Here is a 25432-nt window from a genome sequence, read left to right as displayed (position 1 = left end):
GTCTCCCCGTCCGCCCCGCCTCAGGCGGCCCCTCAGTGGCCGGAGCGGAGCTGCGGGCTGCGCTTCCATTGGTGCGCCGCGGCCGGCGGCTGGTCACCGCGGGGCCGCTCCCGCCCCGCCGCCCCCTCGGCCGCTGAGGCAGCTGCTCTGTCGGCTCCAGTGCCTGGGAGAGGCGGGCGCCGCTGCCCGGGGCCGCGCGGCAGGGCAGCTCCGCCAAGAGCGAGGCGGGGGACGGCTCGGCGCGCCGTTACTCAGCACAACCGCCCCGCGGCCCGGCGCTCGAGCGGCGGCCGTTGGGCGAGCGCGGGGTCGCGCGCGCGCGCGCTCCGGAGCGGGCGCCAGGCGGAGGTACGCGCTCCCCTCCCCCTCCCCCGCCGTGCGCGCGCGCGGGGGGCGGTTGGGGGGCGGCCGCGACCGCGGCGGTCGCCAGATCCGCTTCCGCGGCGGGGAGGCTTCGCGGCGGCAGCGGAGCCGGCCGGCAGGACACGGGCGCCTTTGCTTGCGAAACCGGCGCCCCGAAAGGCCCCTTAAACGCTGGCTTCCAGCAGGGGCCTTGCGTCAGTGCCGCCGGCTTCCGCCCAGTCCTCCTTCAGTGCGGGCGCTCGCGGAGCTCGTCTGAAGGGTGAGGAGCCTGCCGCGATGCGCTGCTTCAGCTGGGGCTGTTGATGTGGCGTGGGCGCTGAAATTGCTCGCAGGTGCTGTTTATTTAAATGCACAGTTTAGAAGTGTTTGGCCAGGAGGTGACTACAAAGGCATGCGACTGCGAAAGACGGAACAGAGCTGTTTAAACACAGACCGGTTTTAAGAACGTGGGCCTTCGTCGCGGAGGCGTTGCCTGGTGCAGTGGAGCACCGGCCTGATGCCCCGAAACACAACAGGGGCTGCGGCGCCTCGCCGTGCGCGGGTCGCTGTGGCCGCGCAGTGCCACGGTGCGCTGTCTCACTTGGAGCCGGCAAAACATTATGTAATCTCACTTAATCCCACGCTTGTCTGTCTGGGGGCTTTTGAGGGTTGCTTTGGTTTTTTAGGTGAGTAGGACTGGCTGGGTTTTGCAATCTGTGTTTCCCTCGTCCATTCAGCTGTGCCATTAGGGTCTGCTTTGAAGTATACAAAGTAACCAGCAAAACAGTCGCTGGTACAATTAAAAACGTCTCTGTATTATCTTGAATGCAAGTTAGCCTTTCTAATACTCTTTGAATTTGTGAGACTAGTAGAACTGTATTTTTGTTGTTGTTTAAAATCAAACTATTCCAAAAATCCAGTCCTATCAGGCTGTTTAGTTTTTATGTAGGTCGTTGTGCTCTTTGAGAAATATTTGGAAGGTTAAAGAGCTACTTCAAGGTATTTCTGGGTATGGGTTTTTCGTTATTGAATAGACTTCCTCTGTGTTCTTTTCCAGACCTATTGTGTGTTCTTTCTTAATAGTTCTGTTAGTTTAATGCTTTTTTATATAATACTTAGTCGACAATGATTTTTGCATTTTTTTTAAACAATGCATGTTCATGTTTTGCTCCTTTAACTATTAAACAAGTTGGAAATGTTCATAGCCTACTGTTCCATGATCATATAATGCAGATGTTGAAATAAATATTAGTGTTTCAATAGGGGCTTAAACTGAAGTGTCCATTTCATCGTCTTCATTGAAAGGATGAGATCCACTGTGTTGTAGTTTCTTATTTCAGCAATGTATAATGAAAAATGATGATTAAAAAAACCCAGCAATGTGAGATTTTGCCTGTTGCTCAGTTAGGGCAACATTAAATTAAATTTACAAACTGACAGCTGTATTTACAAGGTTAACTTTGTTCTTGTGAATAGTTCTTCTGAAAAAAGTAATTTAATTTAAATACAGGGTTAGAATAATTTATATTTGATGTAAATATAAGATCATTTCTAGGTAAGTGCTTGCAAGGGTTGGGCTTTTGAGGCTAAGCTACTAATATGGAGTGAAGTATTCGGAGACATAAATAATGGGAGTCATTCTCCTGTTATGGTTTACAGAGGTAGGAAGATTGAAATAATTGCTTATATGAAAGAAATACATTTGTGTTATCTTGGGAGTCCCAAGATAAATATTTGAGGTGTTCTTTCTGATTAGACAGACTTTTTTCCCCCTCTTCTGTCAGCCTAATGAAAAGGTTAATTACTAAAGAATGGATTAAAACTACTACCTGTAGGCAGTTTTAATTTTGTCATTTTGTGCATTACTTTTTTATTCATGAGAGAGTTAGAGATATATTTGATAAAGTGATCTCATTTTCCTCTTAAAATCTATTCCACAAAGGGTGAATATAGGTGATGCTACTTAGATATGTTTTGTTTCTTAGCCTATCTAGATGCAATAGCAAAAGTTTATGCATTTCAGTTTCTTTTGTAGATTTTTTTCCTACTCAATAAAAATGCAAAGTTTTGCATTTTAAAGGATATATACATTTCTCTTAGTATACTTATTTTTTTCTATAAGTAATTTTACCAGCATCAGGAACTGTCTTTGCAGAACAGTGCTGGTTTCTTTATTAGCACTGAATTAACAAGCAGAAGTAGTGGGATAGTTATGTTGTTGGGGTGTGCAGATCTCTGTATCTGAAGATGCTGCTGTAATGAGTGCAGAAATTTATTTGCATCATGCCTGCTAAAAAGATGTTAGATGATAATAGGAGTGTTTTTCTAATATATGATTTGAATAGATGAGTTAAAATCATTCACCTGTATCCATGGAACTGTCTGCTTGAGGGAATCTGTGGTGGGTGTTGTTTTTTCCCTTGGTTTTAGTAAAAGAGTTCAGATAAAGCATTCATCAGGCCACTTTGTTATTAAAGTGATTTTTAACATAAGTTCAGTCATGATACTTTCTTAATTTTCCATAAATTTTATTTTAGACTTAATGAAATTATTGGTCTTTTAAGGCTGTTGATCTCCAAATGGAATTTTGAACTGCTATTGCTAAGGCTGAGCAATACCAAATGAAGGTTTACTTGTGACTTTTTTTATTAACCTGTATCTTAATAATTCTTGGCTAGGTGAAGCATTAGGAAATCATTTTTAAATGCTTTTTGTTCATTAAAAACACTTTTTTAACACTAAATTTAATCCCTTCAATGAAGTACCTCCCCTGTATACCTTTTGAGGAAAGATAATGACTATTTTAATTGAAGCTAAATGATGACATCTTGTGGATAACTACTAGGTTGAAATGCTAATTCAGTTGTACTTTTAAACACTGATACCAGAATTACTCTATACACCCTGGGGATTCTCTCACATCCTGGTTTCTTTCCAGATCTGGAGGTTAAGAACACACTCATGTGAATACAATGAATGACAAACCAGTTTCAGTATAATGAAAATATTGTTTGCTTTTAGTTGAAGATATCCTCCTGAGGGAGTTCAGTAGGTGTTGTATGTCAAATTTGTTCAGTTAGTGGGGCTAGGGATCTACTGTCTTTTTAGGACATTCAAGTAGGGAAAATAGCAATAGTATTTGTTTAAAAAAGAAAAAGAGCTGTTGCTAGCTATGATTTAAATGGAGAACAATACCAGGATCAGAATCTTTAGACTGAAGAGAGTTTCCATTGGATTAAGTGGAACATTACCTTAAATCTATGTTAGTCTAGTATAGGAGCAAAATCATACTTTGGTTATATTCATGGGCATGGGTCACAATTTCCCATATGTGGCAAAGGTCCATTTTTAGCACATTTAAGCTATTTGAGGGAACTATACCACCTTAGCTGATTTTATTTAATCTCTGGTATGGCTTGAAATGGTTACTGCTGTACTGCCGTGTATGTGAATTTCACAGGCCAGCTTTCAGTCTTCTGAAGTGACTATGACAAATAGCAAATATTTTCTGAGTGAAATCGTGTTTGTAGTTTCTTGTGTTGTTTATAGTTATACATCAAGTAAATTCCTGTTTTAATTCTTTCTGACAAGTAGATTGAGAAGAAAATAAGAAATTCTATAACAATAGTTCTGTTGCTGGGATAGAAAGCAGTCTGTTGGTCTTGGCTGTAGCAGGCTATTTGTACCTCACTTTTGGAGATGTAGCTAGATTTTTCACGTAAAATATAAATAAATATTTCACATAAAACAGTTTGTATTATCTATAGCTTTCAGTTTTTCTGGCAAAGTGGAAAAAAATCGCTCAGAACAGGTCAATGTAATTGCTCTTCTGGTAGAAATAGAAGAGTGGTTTAATTCTGAGTTACAGAATTTTGTCTTTTGTAAAAGAGCCTTCTGAAGCATTAGAACAGTTTCTTTAGGCTGTGGTCATGAACATTCTGGGTAGAGCTGAAGAAAGTGGCTCCTCTGGTGCTCACAGCTCCAAGAGAAGTAAAGAAGGTAAAAACACTAAGCTTATTGTATGCATGAGATAGTTTAAGCCTTTTGCAAGTCCATGGTTCTCTTCAATAGACCTCATCTTGTCTTGACTTGCAAATTAAAATTAAACTTAATGTCCAGATGATCTTGCCTGGCAGGGAACAGATGAGCCATTACGAGTTTCAGTGATTGCTTGTGCTGATTACATACATAGGTTATTGTTTCTTTGGCTACCAGAAATATGGTCATTTTTATTTAGTATCTGTCATTTAAGAAACAATCTAATTTTTATGGGAGGTGACCAGTGTACCCTTTCTGCTATCTCATCTAAATTAGTAGTGATGGCTACCCATGATATCTAAGAATCTGTGGTTTCCCTCTGTTTCAGAGAAAACTGGAGGTCTAAAATGAAAGCACTGAACTCTAGCATTCTTAGCAAAACACTTATTTTTGTGCACTACAAAGAGCAGTAGTATTCCAAGAACGCTCATGTTGTTCATCAGACTGTCTTGTGGTGCTTGTTTACTACTCTACAAGTATGCTTTCTTTATGAGACATTACATGCGGTATACATTCATACCTTATCATAGGGTAGACACCACTAAAAAATTCAAAATAAGGATAGTTGTGCTGTGACCTGTATTCAACAATCCCTACAACAGTATTCTATGAAGCTTTTCAAAGGAGTTGGCAATGCGTACAAGCATGAAAACTACGCTTATATACAAGTTAGAGAACCAATTTTGAAATCTGATTCAATATTGCAAAGTATTATAGTTAGAAGAAAGATTTTTCTGTTTTTGTTGGTTTACACGGATATTTCTGAAACAGCATGTGGCCATGGATGCTAGTAGTTAGCTTGTTTTGTTCCTGATCATAGACTTAGATCTAGCTGTTGAAGGTGGCACATCAAGCTATAAGAGTGTTTCTGTTTGCATGATCCAGTGGGAACTGAACTGGAGACCTGTGGATAGAGTTGGGATGGAAAAGCTGTTTAAGCTGAGATGAAGTGTCAGACACCTTAGCAGAAAGAAAGAAAGAATGCTTGTCTTAGCTGTGCTCTGTGGCCAGCAGGGGTCTTGGAAGATTTCGTCACCCCTCCTTCCTCAGAGAAAGTGTTATCAACAAAGGTGGTTTTTTTTGTTTTTTTTTTCCCCTTCCCTACTCCCTAAGAAGGAAAAATGTCTCTTTGTCAGGGTAGCTGTGTCTTTATTAAGCTTGTTTCAGGTGTATGTGTAGTATCTTTTTATTATTCTTATTCTTTTTTTCCACTTTACTAACCAGTACCTGGAACTGGTAGTGTGGGTTATACTGATTTGCCAAATATCTTAGGATACAGCATTTGGGTACGGGATGTTTTTGTTAAAGCACAGAGTAAAAATAGCCTTATCATTAAAATGGATAATATTAACATGATCCCAATTCCTACCTGCAAGGCAGGAAACTTTGGCTAATAATTTCTGTCAGGGGTTCAGAAACACTGGTGCCAGCTAGCGTGGGGAGCAGGTGAGAGTTTATTGCTGGATTTTAGTGTACTGAAGGTCTCCAGTGCTCTGTAGGCTAGTAGAAGTGTCCTGTTTTGCCTCCTAAAAGTTTTAACCTTCATGCATCTTTCATACTGCTGATACTGCTTGCAGGGGCCCATTACTCATATTTTCTCTATAGTTGGGAAGCATTGTAGTGATTCTTGGCTACAGAGATCCTCATTGCCTTAGTATCCTTCAAACATGACAACATATTTTAATGGTTCTTTATAAGATGTATATTTGTCAATGGGGTGAACACTTCTGTTACTGCCTTGAGGGGAGGGACTTTATTTCCTCAAAACAAACTCTAAAATTCATGTTTGTTCTTGCCCTGGATGAATGTATTTTGATTTTCAGCTTTAAAACTAGCAGGGCTTTAGAGTTACCATTCTTCTTTAATGACATGCTCATTTTAAATCAGTTAATAAAATCAAATAAACTGTTGTGCAGAAATTTGTTTATATAATTAAACCTATGTTTTGTTAAATACTTTCACTAAAATTACTCATTTACTGGAGAGGTTAGGTTTGTATTTTCCGTGAGTTTTTCTTTGTTCTTTTTATATGGGATTGTAACTAGAAATTGATACCACTCTCTCTTCCTATTTCAGATTAGAAGATGAATAATCTTTCCTTTAGTGAACTGTGTTGCCTGTTCTGTTGTCCACCATGCCCAGGGAAAATTGCTTCCAAACTGGCATTTTTACCTCCTGACCCCACATACACACTGATGTGTGATGAGAGTGGTAGTCGCTGGACTTTACATCTCTCGGAGCGAGCAGACTGGCAGTACTCTTCTAGAGAAAAAGATGCCATTGAGTGCTTCATGACTAGAACAAGTAAAGGTAACAGGATTGCCTGTATGTTTGTGCGCTGCTCGCCTAACGCCAAGTATACTTTGCTCTTCTCGCATGGAAATGCTGTTGACCTAGGTCAGATGAGCAGCTTTTACATAGGACTGGGTTCACGGATTAATTGCAACATATTCTCCTATGATTACTCTGGATATGGTGCAAGTTCTGGGAAACCAACAGAGAAGAATCTGTATGCTGACATTGATGCTGCTTGGGTGGCTCTTAGGACAAGGTAAGATATTATTTGCAATTTTTATCTTCCAGCATGCTTTCCGAATGGTTATGCTTAATCTGCATTAGAATAGAAATATAGAATAGAATATGCTGTAGTTTAGGATTAATGAAAACATATCAAAGCTGGTTGATGGTGTCTTATACTGAAGGCATTGTCAATATTGAGCAGGATCAGTATGTAGTGCTGATGTGCTAGAGAAATAGAAATGGGATGAAATTTAATAGTGTGTATTTCAGTCTTGCTTGAATGATTAGAAGATAATCCTTGTTATCATAGTTTGGAATCCCTTCATTTGGAGATGTAAGAAGAGAAAAGAAACCTATAATAAATGATTCTCCAGTAACTGAGCCATCAGTGTGATGTGGGTGAGAGAAAATGCAAAACTGTTCTTCAGATGTTCTTCATCATGTTTATTTTGTGTAGTGATAGTGGAAAGGCCATTACAAGAGATCCTGATGAGACTGGGTCTGGATTTCTGTTTAGTGTTTTGGCCACCTTTGTTTCAGAATTGAGACTACCAGCTCTAGCCTTTTCAAAGATTGCTTTCCTTACAAAGCTAAAAGAGCTTTTATCCCAGTAAAATATGATGTCAGAGAGGTTATGGTTGATTTGCATAAATACATTATGGTGGAAACAAAGAACAGGAATCTGAATCAGTGCTGTTAATTCAGATAAATTAAAACTGGACAAGAAAAAATTCCAGACTGGAAGGTTGTTTCTAAATGTCTATGTTCTAAACTCTGATTTGGGAGAGATTAAATGATAAGTTAAAAGGTTGTGGAGGCATTCTCCACTACAGGTGGGAAATCCAAGCACCAAATATATACAGCACTGAATGTCCACTTCTAGAATTTGAGAGCACTTCTTTACCATGGTTTCTTCCATTTGAAAAGAAAGCTCATTTCATTCCATGAGTACCAAACTACAAAAAGATTTTTTTTGAAAATTCCCATGGTATTGTATATTTTGCAATAGAAGAGCTGTGAAAAACTGCATTTAATATTATGCAACTCATTATGGTTAGATCATTACAACTTGAGTATACTGTTTAATAATGTAATATCAAGGATGTGACTTAGTGTAGGGGCATGCATAGAGATTCTGTAAATCCTGAGCCTGGAAGTTGTCACAGTGAATTTAGAACTTGAGCCATGAAATTCTAACTACTTCTCTATTCCTTGGGGGGGATATCCCTTTTCAGTGTTTTAAATACACGTATTGTCTTGCATTTCTCTTACATTACAAGGGTGTGATACTTTCTTTTGAAGGAATATATCCTGTTCATATATTAAAACTGGGGGAATGATTATAATTGTAAACCTCACAAGCAGAGGGGGCCAGTGTATAACTCAGATGTTATTCTAAAGCTTTCGTACTCTGCAGTTAGAATAGTTTTGGGCATTTTTCTTGATTGTAGTGAAAAGTTGAACTGTAACTAAGTATCTGTTCTGTCAGCCAATATTTAGAACAGGTGCATTGGTGACTGTGTCCTGTAGTTGACAGGTGATCTGGAAGATAGCCACTTGGCAAAGTACACAGTAACACTGACCAAAACCGTGTGGTTTGTGACCAATGAAGAAAACAGTCTGAATTGTTTAAACATACCAGCAAAACAGAAGCAAAGTAGATGATGAAACTTAATCACTGATTTACGTCAGTTTACAGGCTCTGTTATAGGAACTAATTGGTAATTTTCTCTCCCCCCCCCCCCAATAATTTCTGACTTAAAACCTAAAAGGTAACATGACTGCAAGTTGTATCCTCCCCTCCACACTCGAACAACCCATAGTGTACCTTCCCCAATCAAATAAGATTATTAATCACAATAGTATGTTGTTTGAATATGCCTTTAATATATTCAAGTATGCCCTTTGAAGGGCCCTTGTGAGGGGGGCACTAAACATATTTTCCATCTATTTGCTTTTCCTTTCCCAATTCAAGAATGACCTCAAACACATTTATTGCCTACATTTTGATGCAAAAAATAAATCTCCTTTAGAAATACGTGATTCTATAGAGTTGATAGCACTTGGGTTGGTCTGCTCAGTTTGTGGATTTCTCAAACCTGAAATGATTTTTTTTCCATTGATAAAAAGTGTTTGCTATTACTGTTTTCCACTGTGCTACTTTCAACAACTTTCCAACTGGCAGACCTGGTATTTTTTTTGTAGCTGAATGCTGAATGGAGATGACACAAGTTAAGCATATGACTTTGGAACTGCTGGTTCCTGGGTCTGCATCACAGTTTGGTTACCAGTCCATGGTATTTTCTGGAGCACTGAGACAGTGCTCAGCTGTGTTTAACTACTTGATGAATATCTTGACCAGAATGTAGCCTTTGAGCATTTGCTGCAGCATTGATTCACTTTTCTAGCATAGCCTGTTATGTTAGCATTACACTGGCACCATCTTTAACATTTATAATGTCAGTGTTCTGCAAAAACAAATTAATTCTGTGTATTGTTTGTAAGATAGATGTTAAATATAGCTGTAATTCCTTTGAAATTCATGTTGATGGCATGAGAGAAGAGAGGGCTACTAGGCTTTCAAACCGTTCCTCCTGGATTATGTGATGGAACAAAAAAAGGAGCAGAGAAATTGCCTCCATGGCATTGATCACAGCCACTCACAGCTAACTCCATTCCCTGTTGTGAGAAATGGGATCATGGGACCCAGTATTAAAAGATGTTTCTGGGGCAATTGAAATACTGATGCAGACTTAATTCTTCAGGCAACACAGCTGCTTGTGGTGGAGACATGTTAAGTGTTGTAAGTGATGCTTTGGAAGGACAATCCTGATAGCCTTCTGTAAATTGGTATAATTTTTCAGTGGGGACTAGAAACCCAAGACAGAATAGTCTGTGAGCTAAAAGTAATATTCGGGATGATGGTGAGGTTAGTCTGTACTAACCTCATTATCACCCTGAATATTATCACCCTGAATATTATTCTTAGTTCTGTTTCTTAACTGGTGTTAAGAAACTATTTTCTTAAAGGTGGTTGCTATAAGGGTGTGTCAGTATTGTGATTCACATAGATGTCTATAGAAAACTAATTTGGCAGCCAAATGCTTACTGAATCCTGAACATATAGAGGCAACATGTTAGTATCTTCTTTTCACAACCTTGAGTGCAAGTGTGTGTGTTTACAAACCGCCCCCCCCCCCAAGTTCCCCCTACCATGGGACTATATAAAAGCTGCAAGTGAGGACGTTCTTTTTCTGACTGTCATAGCTACAAAGTGTTGAAATGCCAGTAGTCATTTGGGGATACGCCTATCTTTTGCTGTCCTGTTTTGTGAATGCCTTTGATGACACCCTAGCAGGATGCAGAGACTTAACCAGCCTCAGGCAAATCCAGGGTGAGTGGTGCTCATTCAGAAACCTGAAAGCTTGCTAGAGTTGCCTCATGACCAGATTTAGCTTCTGGAAGCCAAGCACCCTTGTCATTGCTGCTTACTGTAGACTGTATAATATTGGTGAAATTAAATTGATGTGTCGAAGTGGACAGAATGTACATAATTTAAACAACCAAATATAACAATAACAAGGCTATTTTGATGTTGGCTGAAAGTGTTCTTTTGAGAATTCATGAAATACGTATATATTTTTTTCCATTTAAAGTAATTTCTTTTTTGCTAGAAGATGGAAAGAACGTGAGCTTTTACTTAAAGCGGTGGGGAAAAGTAGATTCAATTTATCATGAACACGTCTTACCAATAAAACAAAGGTACCAGTAACACTGTAAAGTTTAGAAAAGGCCAAACCATTATGAGGAAGGTGGAGGAGGTGCAGTTTGTTGATCAGTGCATGCATGGTCTGTGGGTTTGCCTCTCCTAAAACATGAGTTCCCTTTTCCTTCTAGCAATGTTATATGTTGCATATGCAGTAGGGGAATATGCATCTGAGTTTAGGAAGAGGTGTATGTTCAAATTATATTCATGGAGTGGAATGTTGATAGTTTAAGGTGTGGAACATATTCATGCCCTTCATGTCTTATAATTTGCAGCTGTAACTTCTCATGCTGTGCCTGATGACAAAAGGTCCTGAAACATGCATTTGAAACTTCCTCAGGATGTTCCCCTTTGTTCCAGGTGCCCTAAGCCTTGTTGTCACTTATCCTTGTGTTGCAATAACTTCACAAGTGGTAGCCTGTCTAGAGCGTCTCTTCCACCTCTTTGTTAGTGGAGCCTGAGTGATACTGTTGAAAATACACCTTTTTAAGGAGATTGTACTGATATCTTGTTTTATTTTTGTAATAGAAGCAAGTCTTCTAGATTTACAGAAGTAGTTCAGAGGGAGGGGAAAAAAGTGGTCTCCCTTAGATATATCAAGGGCAAAATGGCATGTACTATAAGAGCCAGCAAAGTGTACTATGGTAACTTTAGCTGATAGCTTGTTGTTAAAGGTGACTAAAGTCTAGAAAACACTTGTTACAGCCAGACACACATTTGTAGGTTGCATGTCAGTTATAGGAATACAAGATATATCCAATAAATAGGAAAAAGGAAGAGAACTGTCAATAAGTGTTTTTAGAAAAGCCTAGAAAGGATCTCTTGTGGCAGAAGCAAAAATGTAAAGGAAACAATAAAGGAGTTTCTGCTAGAGCATGTTGTCACAAAAACAAAAAAAGAATATTCTGTGTGATTGAACAATCTCCCCCCACTTCTACCCCCCAAAGTTGAAAAGATCAGGCAGCATCATTCAGGGTTGACTCCACTACAAGAATCCATCTATATCTGGGTTGCCTCCATTAAAACCGTCTATATCTGGTCAACATATATAGGCTTGTAGAAGACGATTGTTACTGCAACAGCAAAATTTCATTCCTACTGGCTTTATCAGTGGTCCTGTGTTAGCTTGTGTGCTGATACTAAGGACTGATTTGATGGTACAGTTGCAATGGTATATTGCCTTGGTCCTTCCTTTACCTCACCAATGGCATGTCTTTTCTTGTCTGACCCTAAAGACAGCCAGTTGTATAACAGAAAGGAGCAAAAAAATAGTTGCTACCCTGATCCCAGAAGGGATTAGTTCAGTTTCCTGAACTAGCTGACAAGCCCCAGTTAAGGGAACATGTGGCAGAAGATGCAAATAGGAAAGTGGTTCTATTCTCTGTGGCAATTTTTGGTTTAGCGGTAATATTAACCCACACCTTTAGTGTGCTGGTAGGGAAGAAGTTTGTGAACTCTCAGATGCTCTCTGTGGACACTAGCAAATTTGTGTCAACAGAGCTATGTAAATATTGCTCTTCAGGTTCCACATGCTTTCCATGCCAGTAGTCCTTAAGTGCATAAACATAAATGATTAATTGGGTGTTGAAAGGAATTAAAATCTCAGTTGCTGTGAGAAAGAGAAAAATGATGTGGCCACCCTTTAAACTGTGGAAAATATCTGTCCAAATTTTATGCCAGACTCAGTCAGAATAGTTTATCCCTTAAGAAGATTGCTTGTACTGTGCACAACTACTTCCAGGCTTTTTGTTGCAAGGTCCATTTAGGTGACCATGGCTTAAAAAAAACAAAAAAAGACCTGTCTGTCCTGACACAAGTTATCTAAGATTACTTGAATGGACAATAGTGTTTACATTACTGCTACAATCAACTTTCAAAGATATCAGTATCAAAGATATCTATGCCAAGGAGGAACTGGGCACGCCTTCAAGTGAAGCAACTGGGCTGATAGAACCTGTGCCATGCAGGAACACCCGGAAGAAGAGAGTGATTGTAGTGGGTGACTACCTGATTCAGGGGACAGAGACATGCATCTGCCAAGCTCGCCTGTTGTCTAGAGAGGCTTGCTGCCTGCCGGGGGCTCGGATCCAAGATGTCATGGAAAGACTTCTGAAGCTTGTCCACCTCTCTGACTATCACCCCCTGTTACTCTTCCATGTGGGCACCAGCAATACTGCCAAGCGCAACTTGGAAAATATCAAACGGGATTACAGAACTCGGGATGGTGGTCAGGGGTGTGGGGGACCAGGTCGTTTTCTCCTCAATCCTGCCACTGAGCGGAAGGATGGGAGGAGGAGTAAACGGATACTCCAAGTAAACAACTGGCTGCACTGCTGGTGTCAGCAATAGGGTTTTGGTTTCTGTGACTGTGGGACCCTGTTTGAAGACTGACAACTGATTCGGAGTGATGAGATCCACCTCACTAAATGGGGCGCACACATCTTTGTCAACAGGCTGGCCAGCCTGGTAAGGAGGGCTTTAAACTAGGAAAGATGGAGAAAGGGGAGAGTTACAGAGACCATGCAGTCAGCAAAACAGGGCTCAAGTGGGGATACCTCCAGCAATTGCATGCAACTAAGGAAATACCTACAAGACAACACAATGGGGAAAGCTCTTGCACCCCTCCTGGGAAATCAGTATGCTCAGTTACCTCTCTGAAGTGCCTGTACACCAATGCACACAGCATGGGGAATAAACAGGAGGAATTAGAGATCTGTCTGCAGTCACAGGGCTATGATCTCACTGAGATTACGGAGACATGGTGGCATAGCTCACATGTCTGGAATGCTGCCATGGATGTCCTTTAGGAAGGACAGGCCAGGAAGGTGAGGAGTAAGAGTCACCCTTTATGTGAGAGAGCAACTGGAATGTATGGACCTCTGCCTAGGGGTGGATGATGAGTGGGTTGAGAGCTTATGGGTAAGGATTAAGGAGCAGACTAACATTGGTGACACTGTTGTGGGCATTTGCTACAGCCCACCTGATCAGGAAGAGGGAGTAGATGAGGCCTTCTACAGGCAGGTAGAAGTAGCCTCACAATCACAGGCCCTGGTTCTCATGGGGGACTTTAACCAACCTGATATCTGCTGGAGGAACAACATAGCAATGCACAAACAATCCAGGAGGTTCCTGAAGAGCACTGATGATAACTTTCTGGCACAGGTGGTGGAGGAACCAATGAGGAGAGGGATGCTGCTGGACCTTGTACTAACAAACAAGGAAAGGCTGGTTGGAGATGTGAAGGTTGGGGGCAGCCTTGGCTGCAGTGACCATGAGATGGGGGAGTTTTGAGGATCCTGCAAGGATGGAGCAGGGCAATAAGTAGGATCGCAACCCTGGACTTCATGAAAGCAAACTTTGGCCTCTTCAGGGACCTTCTTGGAAGAATCCCATGGGATAGGGCCCTAGAAGGAGGAAGGGTCCAAGAGAGCTGGTCAGTTTTCAAAGATCTACTCCTCCAAGCTCAAGAATGGTGCAACCCAATGAGCAGGAAGTCAAGCAAAGGGAGCAGGAAACCTGCATGGATGAACAAGGAGCACCTGGCAAAACTCAAGCAGGAAGTGGACAGAAAGTGGAAGCAGGGACTAGCCACTTGGGAGAAATATAGGGACGTTGTATGCAAGAATGGGACTAGGAACGCCAAGACCCATTTAGAGTTTAATCTGGCAAGGGATGTCAAGGATAGCAAGAAGGGCTTCTTTGAATACATCAGCAGCAGAAGACTAGGGAAAATGTGGGCCCACTGCTAAATGAGACAGGGGCCTTCGTGACAAAGGATATAGAAAAGGCAGAGATATTGAATGCCTCCTTTGTCTCAGTCTTTACTGCTAAGACCGGCTCTCAGGAACCTCAGACCCTGGAGACCAGGGAGAAAGTTGGGAGAAAGGAAGACTTTCCCTTAGTGGAGGAGGTTTGGGTTAGAGAACATTTAAGCAAACCTGACATCCACAAGTCCATGGGCCCTGATGGGATGCACTCATGAGTGCTGAGGGAGCTGACAGGCAATCATTGCTAGGCAACTCTTGATCATCTTTGAAAGGTCGTGGTGATCAGGGGAGGTACCTGAGAGCTGGAAGAAGGCTAATGTCACTCCAGTCTTCAGAAAAGGCAAGGAGGAGGACCCAGGGAACTACAGGCTAGTCAGGCTCACCTCCATTCCTGGAAAGGTGATGGAGCAGCTCATCCTGGAGGCCATCTCTAAGCATATGAAGGTTAAGAAGGTGATTGGGAGTAGTCAGCATGGCTTCACCAAGGGGAAATCATGCTTAACCAATCTGATAGCCTTCTCTGATGGAATGACTGGCTGGGTAGATGAGGGGAGAGCAGTGGATGTTGTCTGCCTTGACTTCAGCAAGGCTTTTGACACTGTCTCCCATAACATCCTCATAGATAAGCTCAGGAAGTGTGGGCTAGCTGAGTGGACAGTGAGGTGGATTGAGAACTGGCTGAATGGCAGAGCTCAGAGAGTTGTGATCAGTGGCACAGAGTCTATTTGGAGGCCTGTAGCTAGCAGTGTCCCCCAGGGGTTAGTACTGGGTCCAGTCTTGTTCGACTTCTTCATCAGTGACCTGGATGAAGGGATAGAGTGCACCCCCAGCAAGTTTGCTGATGATACCAAACTGGGAGGAGTGGCTGATACAGCCTGTGCTGCCATTCAGAGAGACCTGGACAGGCTGGAGAGGTGGGCGGAGAGGAATCTCATGAAGTTCAGCAAAGGCAAGTGCAGAGTCCTGCACCTAGGGAGAAACACCTGCTGGAAAGCAGCTGAGCAGAGAACTTGGGAGTCCTGGTGGACCAGAGGACCTGGTAGTCCTGGTGGATGACAACAACAACAACAGTGAGCCAGCAATGTTCCCTTGTGGCCAAGAAGGCCAATGGTATCCTGAGCTGCAATAGGCAGAGAATTGCCAGCAGATTGAGGAAGGTGCTCCTGCCCCTCTACTCAGCCCTGGTGAAGCTGCATCTGGAGTACTGTGTCCAGTGTTGGGTTCCCCAGTACAAGAGGGATGTGGCACTACTGGGACGAGTCCAGCATAGGGCTACTAAGATGATGAAGGGACAGGAGCATCTCTCATATGAGGAAAGGCTGAGAGGGCCTTGGACTGTTCAGCCCGGAGAAGAGAAGACTGAGGAGGGACCTTATCAATGTGAAGTGAGGGCGTAGAGAAAGACTCTTTTCAGTGATGCCCAGTGACAGGACAAGAGGCAACGGGCACAAACTGAAACACAGACGCTTCCATCTGAACATGAGGAAAAACCTCTTCACTGTGAGGGTGGCAGAGCACTGGCACAGGTTGCCCAGAGAGGTTGTGGAGTCTCCTTCCTTGGAGATCTTCAAAAGCCACCTGGACACAGTCCTGGGCAATGTGCTCTAGGTGATCCTGCCTGAGCAGGGCGGTTGGACTAGACAATTTCCAGAGGTCCCTTCCAACCTCAACCATTCTGTGATTCTGTGAACAGTTTTTACAGTGTATCTTTGAGCTCTTATCATCTGAACTGCTACTTAGAGCATATAGCTCTTTTACTGTCACTTCCCTTTTCTTCCAGATGGCCTGTAGTTCTAAGACGCTGTTAAAGAGAAGTTATTGCCATTTTTTTTCTTGATTTGACACTTCTTAATTTAGGAGACCAGGTCTGTAGCTTTTCTCTGCTAATAATTTTCCACTGAACTTCTTGGAGTTTACCTGTTACAGGACTGCCAGAAGGAGGAAAAGACAAATTTTCTGAATAAAGAAATTATCAAGAGCTGTTACTTTGAGAATTCTTCAATTTTAGCTTGAAAAGTTATATATATATATATATATATTTTTTTTTTTTTTTTTTTTTTTTTTTTTAAAAAAAGGACCTGAGGCACACTTTGGCTCCTCCTTTCTCCCCCGCTTTTCAAAAGTCTGTTCAAGAGAAGAGAGTAGAATGGAGAAATGGACATGACAGATGTTGTTCTCTGGATTCCAAGTTTCCTTTTTTTTTTTTTTTTCTCTTTCCCTGAGCCAGAATACTAAAAAGTCTGACTGCTTTGAATAACTAGTACTGGTGATTGGCTTCACTATTTTAGCTTCCAAACTGTGAAACAAGTTTCTGGCAGATGCTGTGAAGGCAGTCTGTTTGGCTATGATGGAGAAAGGATTACTTTAATCCAAAAATAGTAAATGCTGTTCTTGGATTACTTTTTCCAGCTAATATTTAGATCCAAATCCTTCAGCCTAAAGATAGTTCAAATATAAGGGGAATAATAAAGAAAACGGAGAGAATATGAGCTCCAAAATGTACTTTTAAGTTTTGCTTTAAATTTCTTTACAGGGGCCTGCATCTTATAAAACTCAAAACTTGAGGAAATGCAAGTGTAAAAATTTGCAGGGTGTTTTATTTGAGACTTTCATCTTAATATGCTGTGCAAACTCAATGCTGTATTAATGATGCAATGTGTGATGTATGTAATGTGAGGTGTGTTCAAATAAATTAAAAGGAATAGAAGGACATACTGTATTTTTAGAATGGACAAATGTGGCTTGAATTGTTTGAATTGGAGATTAAATAATAGGAATGATGTTAAGCTGTTCAGAAGAGATACAGAAGTAGCGTGAAGACCTTACATGTGTTTAGGCTTCAAAGTATTAATTTATTGTATTTTTGAATACTTGAATGAATCTTGAGGGTTGGTGGGGTTTTTGTTTGTTTTTTTTTTTCCGTTCTCTGAGGACTGTTGTAAGGTGGAGGTTTTGATTGTAGTTCAAAATTGATGACTGAGAGTCTTAGTGTTTAAGAATGTCTAATTTGACTATAATTCTAGAAACTTTTTATAGAAATAATGTTAGTAATTAAGAACAGTCACGGTATAAAATGTGTATGTGTGTATATATTCATACATATGTGCATGTATATATTTTTTTACTTTGTCAACTGCAAACAGTGGGTTTTAGCCCCAATTAGAAAGTTTTTGGAGGTGCCTATTAATATCTGTTAATGATTTTTGTATTTTAGTAATGCTTAAATGTAATTTGATGTTTTTCTTGAAATCGTTCTAGCTTTTTTTTATTGACTGTTTATTACATGCTGATGTAACACGCAGAATGATTTTTGGCTTATTGAAAAGTACTTGTGGATTTTTGATTTTGCTTGGTTGGTACCTTTTGTATATTTTGGTATACATGAAACATTCTTTTTCCTAATATTCTGGATTTTAAGGCTTTTAGACTTTATTAGTAATTCGACTGTTTTGTGTCCTATCCAGTAATTATACAGTCATTTAGCCATATTTACAAAATACTGGACAATTTTTCTTCATCTCTGTTGCTCTGGTTTTACTGGAGCTGTGCAAAAAGATGACATATAGGCAACTTGAGTCAGTTTGAAAATTCCTCTAGTGTGGGTGTTCTCATCTGATCCTAGTGTCCTTTGACAGAAAGGATGCATGCATCCATTGTAGCAGAGCCTTTCTTTCATAGCCTTCTTTCACTTCATCTGAAAATAGTTGGTAGTTGGTCCTTTTAGGAATATAGCCAGTTGGTAGATGTTAAACTTATCCTCACACTATTCCACCATGGTTTTAGACCAGTCTACTCTAGGCTCAAGCTCCTGATAAAACAATAGAACAATTTTTGGTTTTTGAATGCAGTGAAGCATCTCCTCTTATTTAAGGTACTTCCAATAAGTAAAACAAAGCTATCCAGCTAGATGTACCTTTACACTCTGAACCTATAAGAGTACTTTGCCAATATATATTGATGATATATCAGTAGTTTGTTTCTGCAGTAGCTGCTATTCTTGCCAGCATAGCTATCTGCTTACAGGCTTTTCCAGTACTGTTGTGTTGCTTGGGAACAAGACCCTCTTTGTATCCACACTGGTGTGGGAAAAATATTTTAGATCTGACTTGTGTTAGTATCAAACTGATGTTGACAACTCTCTTTTCTACCTCAGTTAATTAGAGGGAAAAATGGAAGTGATTTCATTTAACTATCAGGGACTTTGACGTCAGTTTTCTAGTGCTTACTGGATGGTCTCAATTGTGGGTTAGGTTAGATATTCCTCTTCCCAGCCTGCATGTCAAAGCAACTGCAATAAGTAAGAAGCATCTCAGCTATTACGTAGAAACCATAATATTCTGGCTACTGTCTGTATGGGCCACCTTTAGGTCTCCATAAATTGCTGAGTAGTGTTACCAGCTTGTCACTTTTGCCAAGTATCAGAAGAGTAAAACTGACCAAATACTTTGTGAGTTTGTCTACACTCCGTTTGGTGAAACCATAAGGCTAGTAAAGCTCTAAGCAGTTTTCTGTCACAGGTCCATTAGAGTTATCTGTAGAAGTATACAACTATTCTTATGGTCACCACATTATGTCCTAAAACATAAATACATAAAACATTCATCTCCCTCAAATATGACTGGCATCTATTAAATCTGATAGATCAGATGCCTTGGTTCTTTTACAACTGTATTCCAGAACTGTCATGAATTTATCAACTCTGCAACTGCATTCACAAATGCATATTAAAAAGAAAACAAAAAAAAAACCACACGCACATTTCAGTACCATTCAGGGTAGAAATGTTATTTAACTGGTATTTGCAGTCCATTTTTTACCTTTAAAAGAGTACTGTAAATACAGAGTAAATAACATTTCTCACTTAAAATAAAAGGAAGATTATAAAATATACTTGCTTATTCTTCTACCAGCTGCTGTTTTGTAGTTCTTGTTCATCCTCTTTAGGAAGTTTTGATCTACAGAGAGGTTTTTTTGTCTAGTTATGTAGGAACTGATCTGTTTCCTTTTATGTGCCATTTTTGTTAACTTATGTAATTTTCTAGGTACGGAATCCGCCCTGAAAATGTGATTATATATGGCCAAAGTATTGGAACAGTACCGTCTGTGGATCTTGCTGCTAGGTATGAAAGCGCTGCTGTAATTCTTCATTCTCCACTGACCTCAGGCATGCGAGTAGCTTTTCCTGATACGAAGAAGACCTACTGCTTTGATGCATTCCCAAAGTAAGTTGTGGGATTTTTTTGTGCATGCTTTCCCTGCCCCCCCCCCATTATTGAAGTTTTAGAATAGGGAAACAAGTAATATAGTAAATTTTCTGAATTTTATTTAGAAAGTTTAAAAAATAATTAGAGAATGATCAGAGCGAATTATAACAATAAGGAATATTTTATTTAAAAGAGTTTACAAAACTTTATAAATCTTCTAGGTTTGTCACATCTTTAATCATTTCAGTGATTATCTGTTTAAAAGTGATTAGCTTTGCTATATGTAACCACTGAATGCTCACAAGTAGCTCTCTTCCAGTGAATTGCTAGTCTGGGTAACTATAAATAGTCTTTTGCACGTATTTATTTTAGTTGCAAAGGCTGGAAAAAAATAAGTAGACTTTAATTGAAGGAAACAGATTACTTTCGTGTATAATTTCAGAACTATGCCACTAGTTGGCCACTGCAAACTGGTGCATTTGACTAGAAGAATTGCTTGCATTTTAAGTATTTAACTTCAGAGTTTTTTCCCATAGAGGATCAAAAGTTAAGAGTCAAAATCCTTCCAATTCTGACAAGCACTTTTTCTGCTGAAGAAAAACTCTGAAGCCATATTTTCATCAGTCCAATGACTTCAATTTTTAAAGTGAACATGGTAATGAGTACAATTTTCAGACTGATTGCTTTGTTATGCGATCCTAATAGTTTCCACCAGTGTTTTTCTTTTCTGTGTAGTTTTACATATGCTACTGAAACGGCTTCCAGAGTGTTGATAAGATCTAAATTTTTAATGATTTAAACAACTTTAAAATTAAATGGTTAAAACTACAATGTGTAATTAGAAAGTGAAATTAAGAGTCTCTGGTCCTTCAAGAAAGTTTAATAAGGCTGACTGTGTTCACAGATATAATCTTTTTCTTACAGCATTGACAAAATCTCTAAAATAACATCTCCTGTGTTAATAATCCATGGGACTGAAGATGAAGTAATTGACTTTTCACATGGCCTAGCATTATTTGAGCGTTGCCAGAGACCTGTAGAACCACTGTGGGTAGAAGGAGCAGGTCATAATGATGTGGAACTCTATGGACAGTACCTTGAAAGATTAAAACAGTTTGTGTCACAGGAACTAGTGAACTTGTAATTTTCTTTGTATATTTACATGCTTTCTCATTTCACTGCAGAACTATACACCTTGATAAATACGTAACATAAAACCTGAAGGTTGTGTTTTCAAATCATGTTGGTTGCCTTCATTAAATGTACAGGTAATGATTTGTCAACATAATTAATGAAGGTTTTAATGCCAGTATTATAAACTGGAATTACATGATCCTGCAGTCAAGCTTGGCAGTTCATATTACTTTGTGTGAGGTTTTTTTCTTTTTAGATGTACAGAAAAAATCACAAGGAGTACTGTATGAAATTTTCATTCTATAAAATCAAATGCTGTAAAAGTATTGCCAAATGCTTTAGCATATCAGAAGCAAGTTTATAAATATTTTTTAAACATCTCAAAATGTACTGTGACTTATTCTGTTGCACAGGTGTAAATTAAAAACCAGACTTTTAAGCAGTTGTCCTGTAAAAATGCAATAGCCATGAAATTTGAGCAAATACTCATGTATGTAGTGAGAATAGACATGTCACTGGAAATGACCCATGCCCTGTTATAGAGGGAGGAGGTCAAAATAGATTTTTTTCATGTCTTTTGTGCTTAGTTTTGTTTTTGTTAGTTGTTTTGTTTAACCTGAAAGGTAAGAATCAAATTTACCCACTCATCTCTTCAGCTATCCTGGTCCTCCTGAAGTAATGTCACAAGTTACCATTGTTATAACATAAATATCATTCACATGATTGCTACTGAGGCCACTAAGTACTACTTTGGAATCAGTAAGACTTTTAGAGTTTAGAAAAACTTTGTGGACAGCATAGTTTTAAACATTGATCGTGTAGAGATGCAGTATTTCAATAGAAAGAACCTGGAAGTTTATCCAGCTTTGTAATAAACAATTTGCAAGTTTGCGGTTGCCTGTTCAGGCTTACTTCTGGGTGTTTAGTGTAAAAGCTTATTTTTTGAGTATTGTATGGAAATTTTACTAATCATTCCTGGACCGGGGGGGAGGGGGGGCAATAAGAAATTGTTGACATTTGCTATTAACTCATAGTAAAACAAACTTTGTAAGTTGCCTTTCCCTTGAATGCATTTTGCTTGAATAAAACTATGAAAGATAATTATATGTAGCCTAATTTGTAAACAAAGTAGTATTCCAACAATACACACTGTGCTTCTAATTTTAAGGCCTTATGTAGTTTAACTGTTCTGCTTGTTTTTGTGATTGTTTGAGAGTATTGTATAATTAAATGTGTTACCAAGTATTGTGAAGACTTTGGTTCAGATGTGTTGATTAACAGTAAACAAAATTACATGCACTTGCTGTTCTTTCTTTCTTTTTTTCTGAAAAGAAATATTCCACGCACTTGCTGTTCTTTCTTTCCTTTCTTCTGAAAAGAAATAGCAAATATTGTAATATCAAAATAAGAAGCACCGCCCCACTAACTGTAGGAACTCTAAGAAGCAATGCAGTTGTTATTAGTTGTTGGCAAATTTCCGTATCAGCATCTATTGCTCTGATTACCCTTGTACTGCCATGTCTCATAATTCTTGTGTGTTTTTTTTTCTGTAGTCAGCTGCTTGACATACAGTTTTTCTGCAGCAGAGCTGCATTTTAAACATTCTTCTGTGACAAATTCAAATTTAGGTTTCATTTAAATTATCAGTGACTTCTTGTCCTGTTGTCCCTGGTTTGTTATTTGAATATAATGAAATTAAGCTTGTTCATGAACAACTGTTTGTGGTTTTGGGGTTTGTTTTGTTTTGTTTTTTTGATCAAGTATGGATCAGTGTGTTCTGAACTTCAGACTAGTATTCAGGCTCAATAATACCAGACCCATAGATTTTCATCTTAATCCAAGATTTTGCAACTGGAAATGTGCTTCAATAAATATCTAACTCAGCTTTATTACATCATGTTTATACACAGTCTGATTTCAGTTTTTTACTGTGTTTCAGCTACTATGTCTGATTTAGATGGAAAGCCCAACCCTTAAGTGCTTAAGGATATAAAAATCTTTTTGTTTGTTTGTTTTTATTATGAATTAACTCAGTTTTCAGAGCCTGCTTTAGAAATTTGCAAATAAACAGTGTGGAATGAATCGTGATACAGATTGGCTGGTGGTACTGCAGACAAATGACCAAGTGTCATAACCAGAACTATGTGATTTCTGAGTTTTATGCTGGGCAGTACTGTGGGACCCTGTAATTGAAAGGACAAAAAAGATGGCATAGCCATTTTGCTACTCTTGTTTCTGTTTTGTTGAGGCAGAACAAAAAGCTTGACAAACAGTGTTTTGCCTTCAGTCAATGCAGGTGTGCTGAATTACAGTGGTAAGTAAAGATTCTGGTCTCTTTGGGACCACTTAGGCATGGTTAATTATTGCCAATTTATTCTGATTTGTATTTTACACCTATTTTTTTTATAAACATTGTTTACTGAAGGAATGAAAATAGCCTTTTTTCACAGCCTAGCTCATATTGTGTAGCATATTATGGCAACAAACCTATTATTGACAAAGCAACTCTGAGCTATTGCAACTAGAAGGAAAACACTTTACATTGTGGTTGTCTTGGCTTTAAACCATCATTTTGATGAAATTGACAATGAGCTGTTGTTTTATGTTATAAAAACAATTGTCTCATGATAAATGAGAGTTGATTCATTATTCATTAAAAAGACAATGTCTGTATTTTAGAGAAAAAGAAAAGAGCATTTTGTGACCCACGTGCTCTTACTCCTTCCCTCCCCCCCCCCTTCTTTCTTTGAAAGCAAATATTTGATGATAAACTTTCTTTTCAGCTTTGGAAGGCTGGCAAATCAGCTTTAAAAACAACTTCATTTATGTAAAATGTGAGATCACTTGCCAAATGTGTGATCTTTTGGGGCATGTTTGGGTCCTGTGCCATAAGATGCACAGCAATAATCTCCATTTATGGCTTGCCTGTGGGAGCAAAGTGTTCTAGTACATGTCTGGTTAGTTACTGTTACTGACTGATATCAAACCTGATTTTATTTTCAAGCTTTTTAGTGAAAGGTTTGCATACCGTTTTGTTTTGTTTTATTTTAATTGAATGTCTTTGTGCAATGAGGCTAGCTACTCTGTGCCTCCTGTGATAGAAAAACAGATGCTGCAGATGAAAAAAATTTTCCTCACCGCGTAGTAGGCATTGCTAGTGAGTATATGTTTTGATCAGCCAAAAAGACAAATAAAATAAAACTTTGAAAAGAGGAGGAAGAAGAAGCATCCTGAATAAGTATGGTATGTAAATCCTTCTTTAAATAGTTGGCAATAGGTATATTTGTGCATCATCATTGTACAGCAGCCTAAAAGTGGAAGAAACTGTTGAATTACAAGAGAAATCTTCATTGAGTGTTCACTATTATGCATGCCTCATCTTTCAGCAACAACAACAAAAAGACTACTCTAGAAAAAGCCCACATCTGGCTGTCTTAATCCTGACACCATCTGTGCTTGATGTGCTGTTGCTGGCACTGCCTATAGTACCAAAATTTATACCACAAACAGCATCATCAGATCTCACATTGGTATCCTACAACAAAAGGAATATTGAGGAGCTAAATGGAGCACAGGCATGCTCTCCTAAAAGAGAAAGAAGTGCTTGAAAGATGTTCTAAACCTTCCCAAAGGTGGGTTACACTATGGCCTTTGTGCTTGGCAGGCAGTTGATAAGCCTGAATGCAGAGTTTTTTGTTTTTTAATAAAATTGGTGAATAAAGACTGGTCTACTTGACTTGAATAGTGGTTGTGAAACAAAAATGCAAGGTTGATTACGTTCTCATGGGGGGGTGTCAAAAAGAAAATGCTTTTCATAATTTATTAACAATGTGTCATGGGCTTGTTCCTCTTCATTTAAACAGATGAGGTAACAAAGTTTAACTTGTTCTTTAAATCATTAAAAAGTTAATATGAAAAACTATTGAGCGTAAGTAGCCCTAGATTGAAATTTCAGCATGAAATGACTTCAAAACTCTTGACAGATGTGGAACTTTTTTTACCAATTTGCATTGGGAGAATATTAATTATAAAACAGCCATAGAAAGAAATGAAGCTTCCCTGTGAAGAGATTCTATACTATGATGATGATAAGAAGTTCTACACCATGCCTTCCTTAAATGTGTTTTTCTGCATATCTAAGGTAAGGCTTCTTGCCTGCCTTCCTGTGAAAGGAAAGAAAATTCTAGCATATTCCTGAGAAAATGCCAAGGAAAACCTTTTAAGAAACAGAATAGTACAAAAATGTTCTTAACTGATTTTCCTGCCAGAGAGGAAGGAAGGGACATTAAAGAAGCACCTCTTCCCTAGAGCTGTGAAAATATCTTAACCTAATAATCTATTTCAAAATAATTGAAAATTTTCAAAAGGGTTTTGTTGCCTAGAAGAGGTTTTGTGGTTGGTAAATTAGACATTATACAAAGGAGTGTGATTTTTGTAATGTGTCTCATTTCCAAATTTTTCTTGCTTACAGAGGGCAAATAGTTTTCTAACCTTCAGCACTGAAGAAAAGACATTGGAGATTATGCAAGATGAAATCAGCTTACCTTCCTACTATGCTAGGAGCTATGCATAAATTAAGCAGGTAGCTGCGCCCTGTGTCCTTCTACAGCATAGGGCATACACATATGAATGCAGAGTAGAGGTTTTACACTGGGACAATA

The 25432-nt window shown here is 39.2% G+C and overlaps 1 protein-coding gene across 4 annotated transcripts; it reads left to right on the top strand.

Moving 5' to 3' along the window:
- The first annotated feature begins 214 nt into the window (after nt 1-214).
- On the top strand, nt 215-22070 carry ABHD17B (abhydrolase domain containing 17B, depalmitoylase). Of its 4 annotated transcripts, none has more exons than XM_067316169.1 (4): nt 215-348; nt 6457-6931; nt 19476-19655; nt 20562-22070. In XM_067316169.1, the coding sequence occupies exons 2-4, from the start codon at nt 6465-6467 to the stop codon at nt 20779-20781; spliced, it is 867 nt and encodes a 288-aa protein (XP_067172270.1). In that variant the 5' UTR covers nt 215-348; nt 6457-6464; the 3' UTR covers nt 20782-22070. The 4 variants fall into 4 exon arrangements, with proteins under 4 accessions (XP_067172270.1, XP_067172274.1, XP_067172271.1 ...); XM_067316173.1 differs by lacking the exon at nt 215-348 and adding an exon at nt 443-622; XM_067316170.1 differs by lacking the exon at nt 215-348 and adding an exon at nt 443-964.
- The last annotated feature ends 3362 nt before the right edge of the window (nt 22071-25432 follow it).

This window comes from Apteryx mantelli, chromosome Z (genome assembly GCF_036417845.1).
Source record: "Apteryx mantelli isolate bAptMan1 chromosome Z, bAptMan1.hap1, whole genome shotgun sequence".
In the NCBI taxonomy this organism is placed as follows: Eukaryota; Metazoa; Chordata; class Aves; order Apterygiformes; family Apterygidae; genus Apteryx; species Apteryx mantelli.
Note: the sequence above shows the minus strand (reverse complement) of the source record. Positions and strands in the feature narration are given on the sequence as shown.

Coding starts and splice junctions, on each gene's coding strand:
- ABHD17B (XM_067316169.1), top strand. CDS start 6,465: ATGAATAATCTTTCCTTTAGTGAACTGTGTTGCCTGTTCTGTTGTCCA. Junction 6,932..19,475: donor TGGGTGGCTCTTAGGACAAG/GTAAGATATTAT, acceptor GTAATTTTCTAG/GTACGGAATCCGCCCTGAAA. Junction 19,656..20,561: donor TGCTTTGATGCATTCCCAAA/GTAAGTTGTGGG, acceptor TTTTTCTTACAG/CATTGACAAAATCTCTAAAA.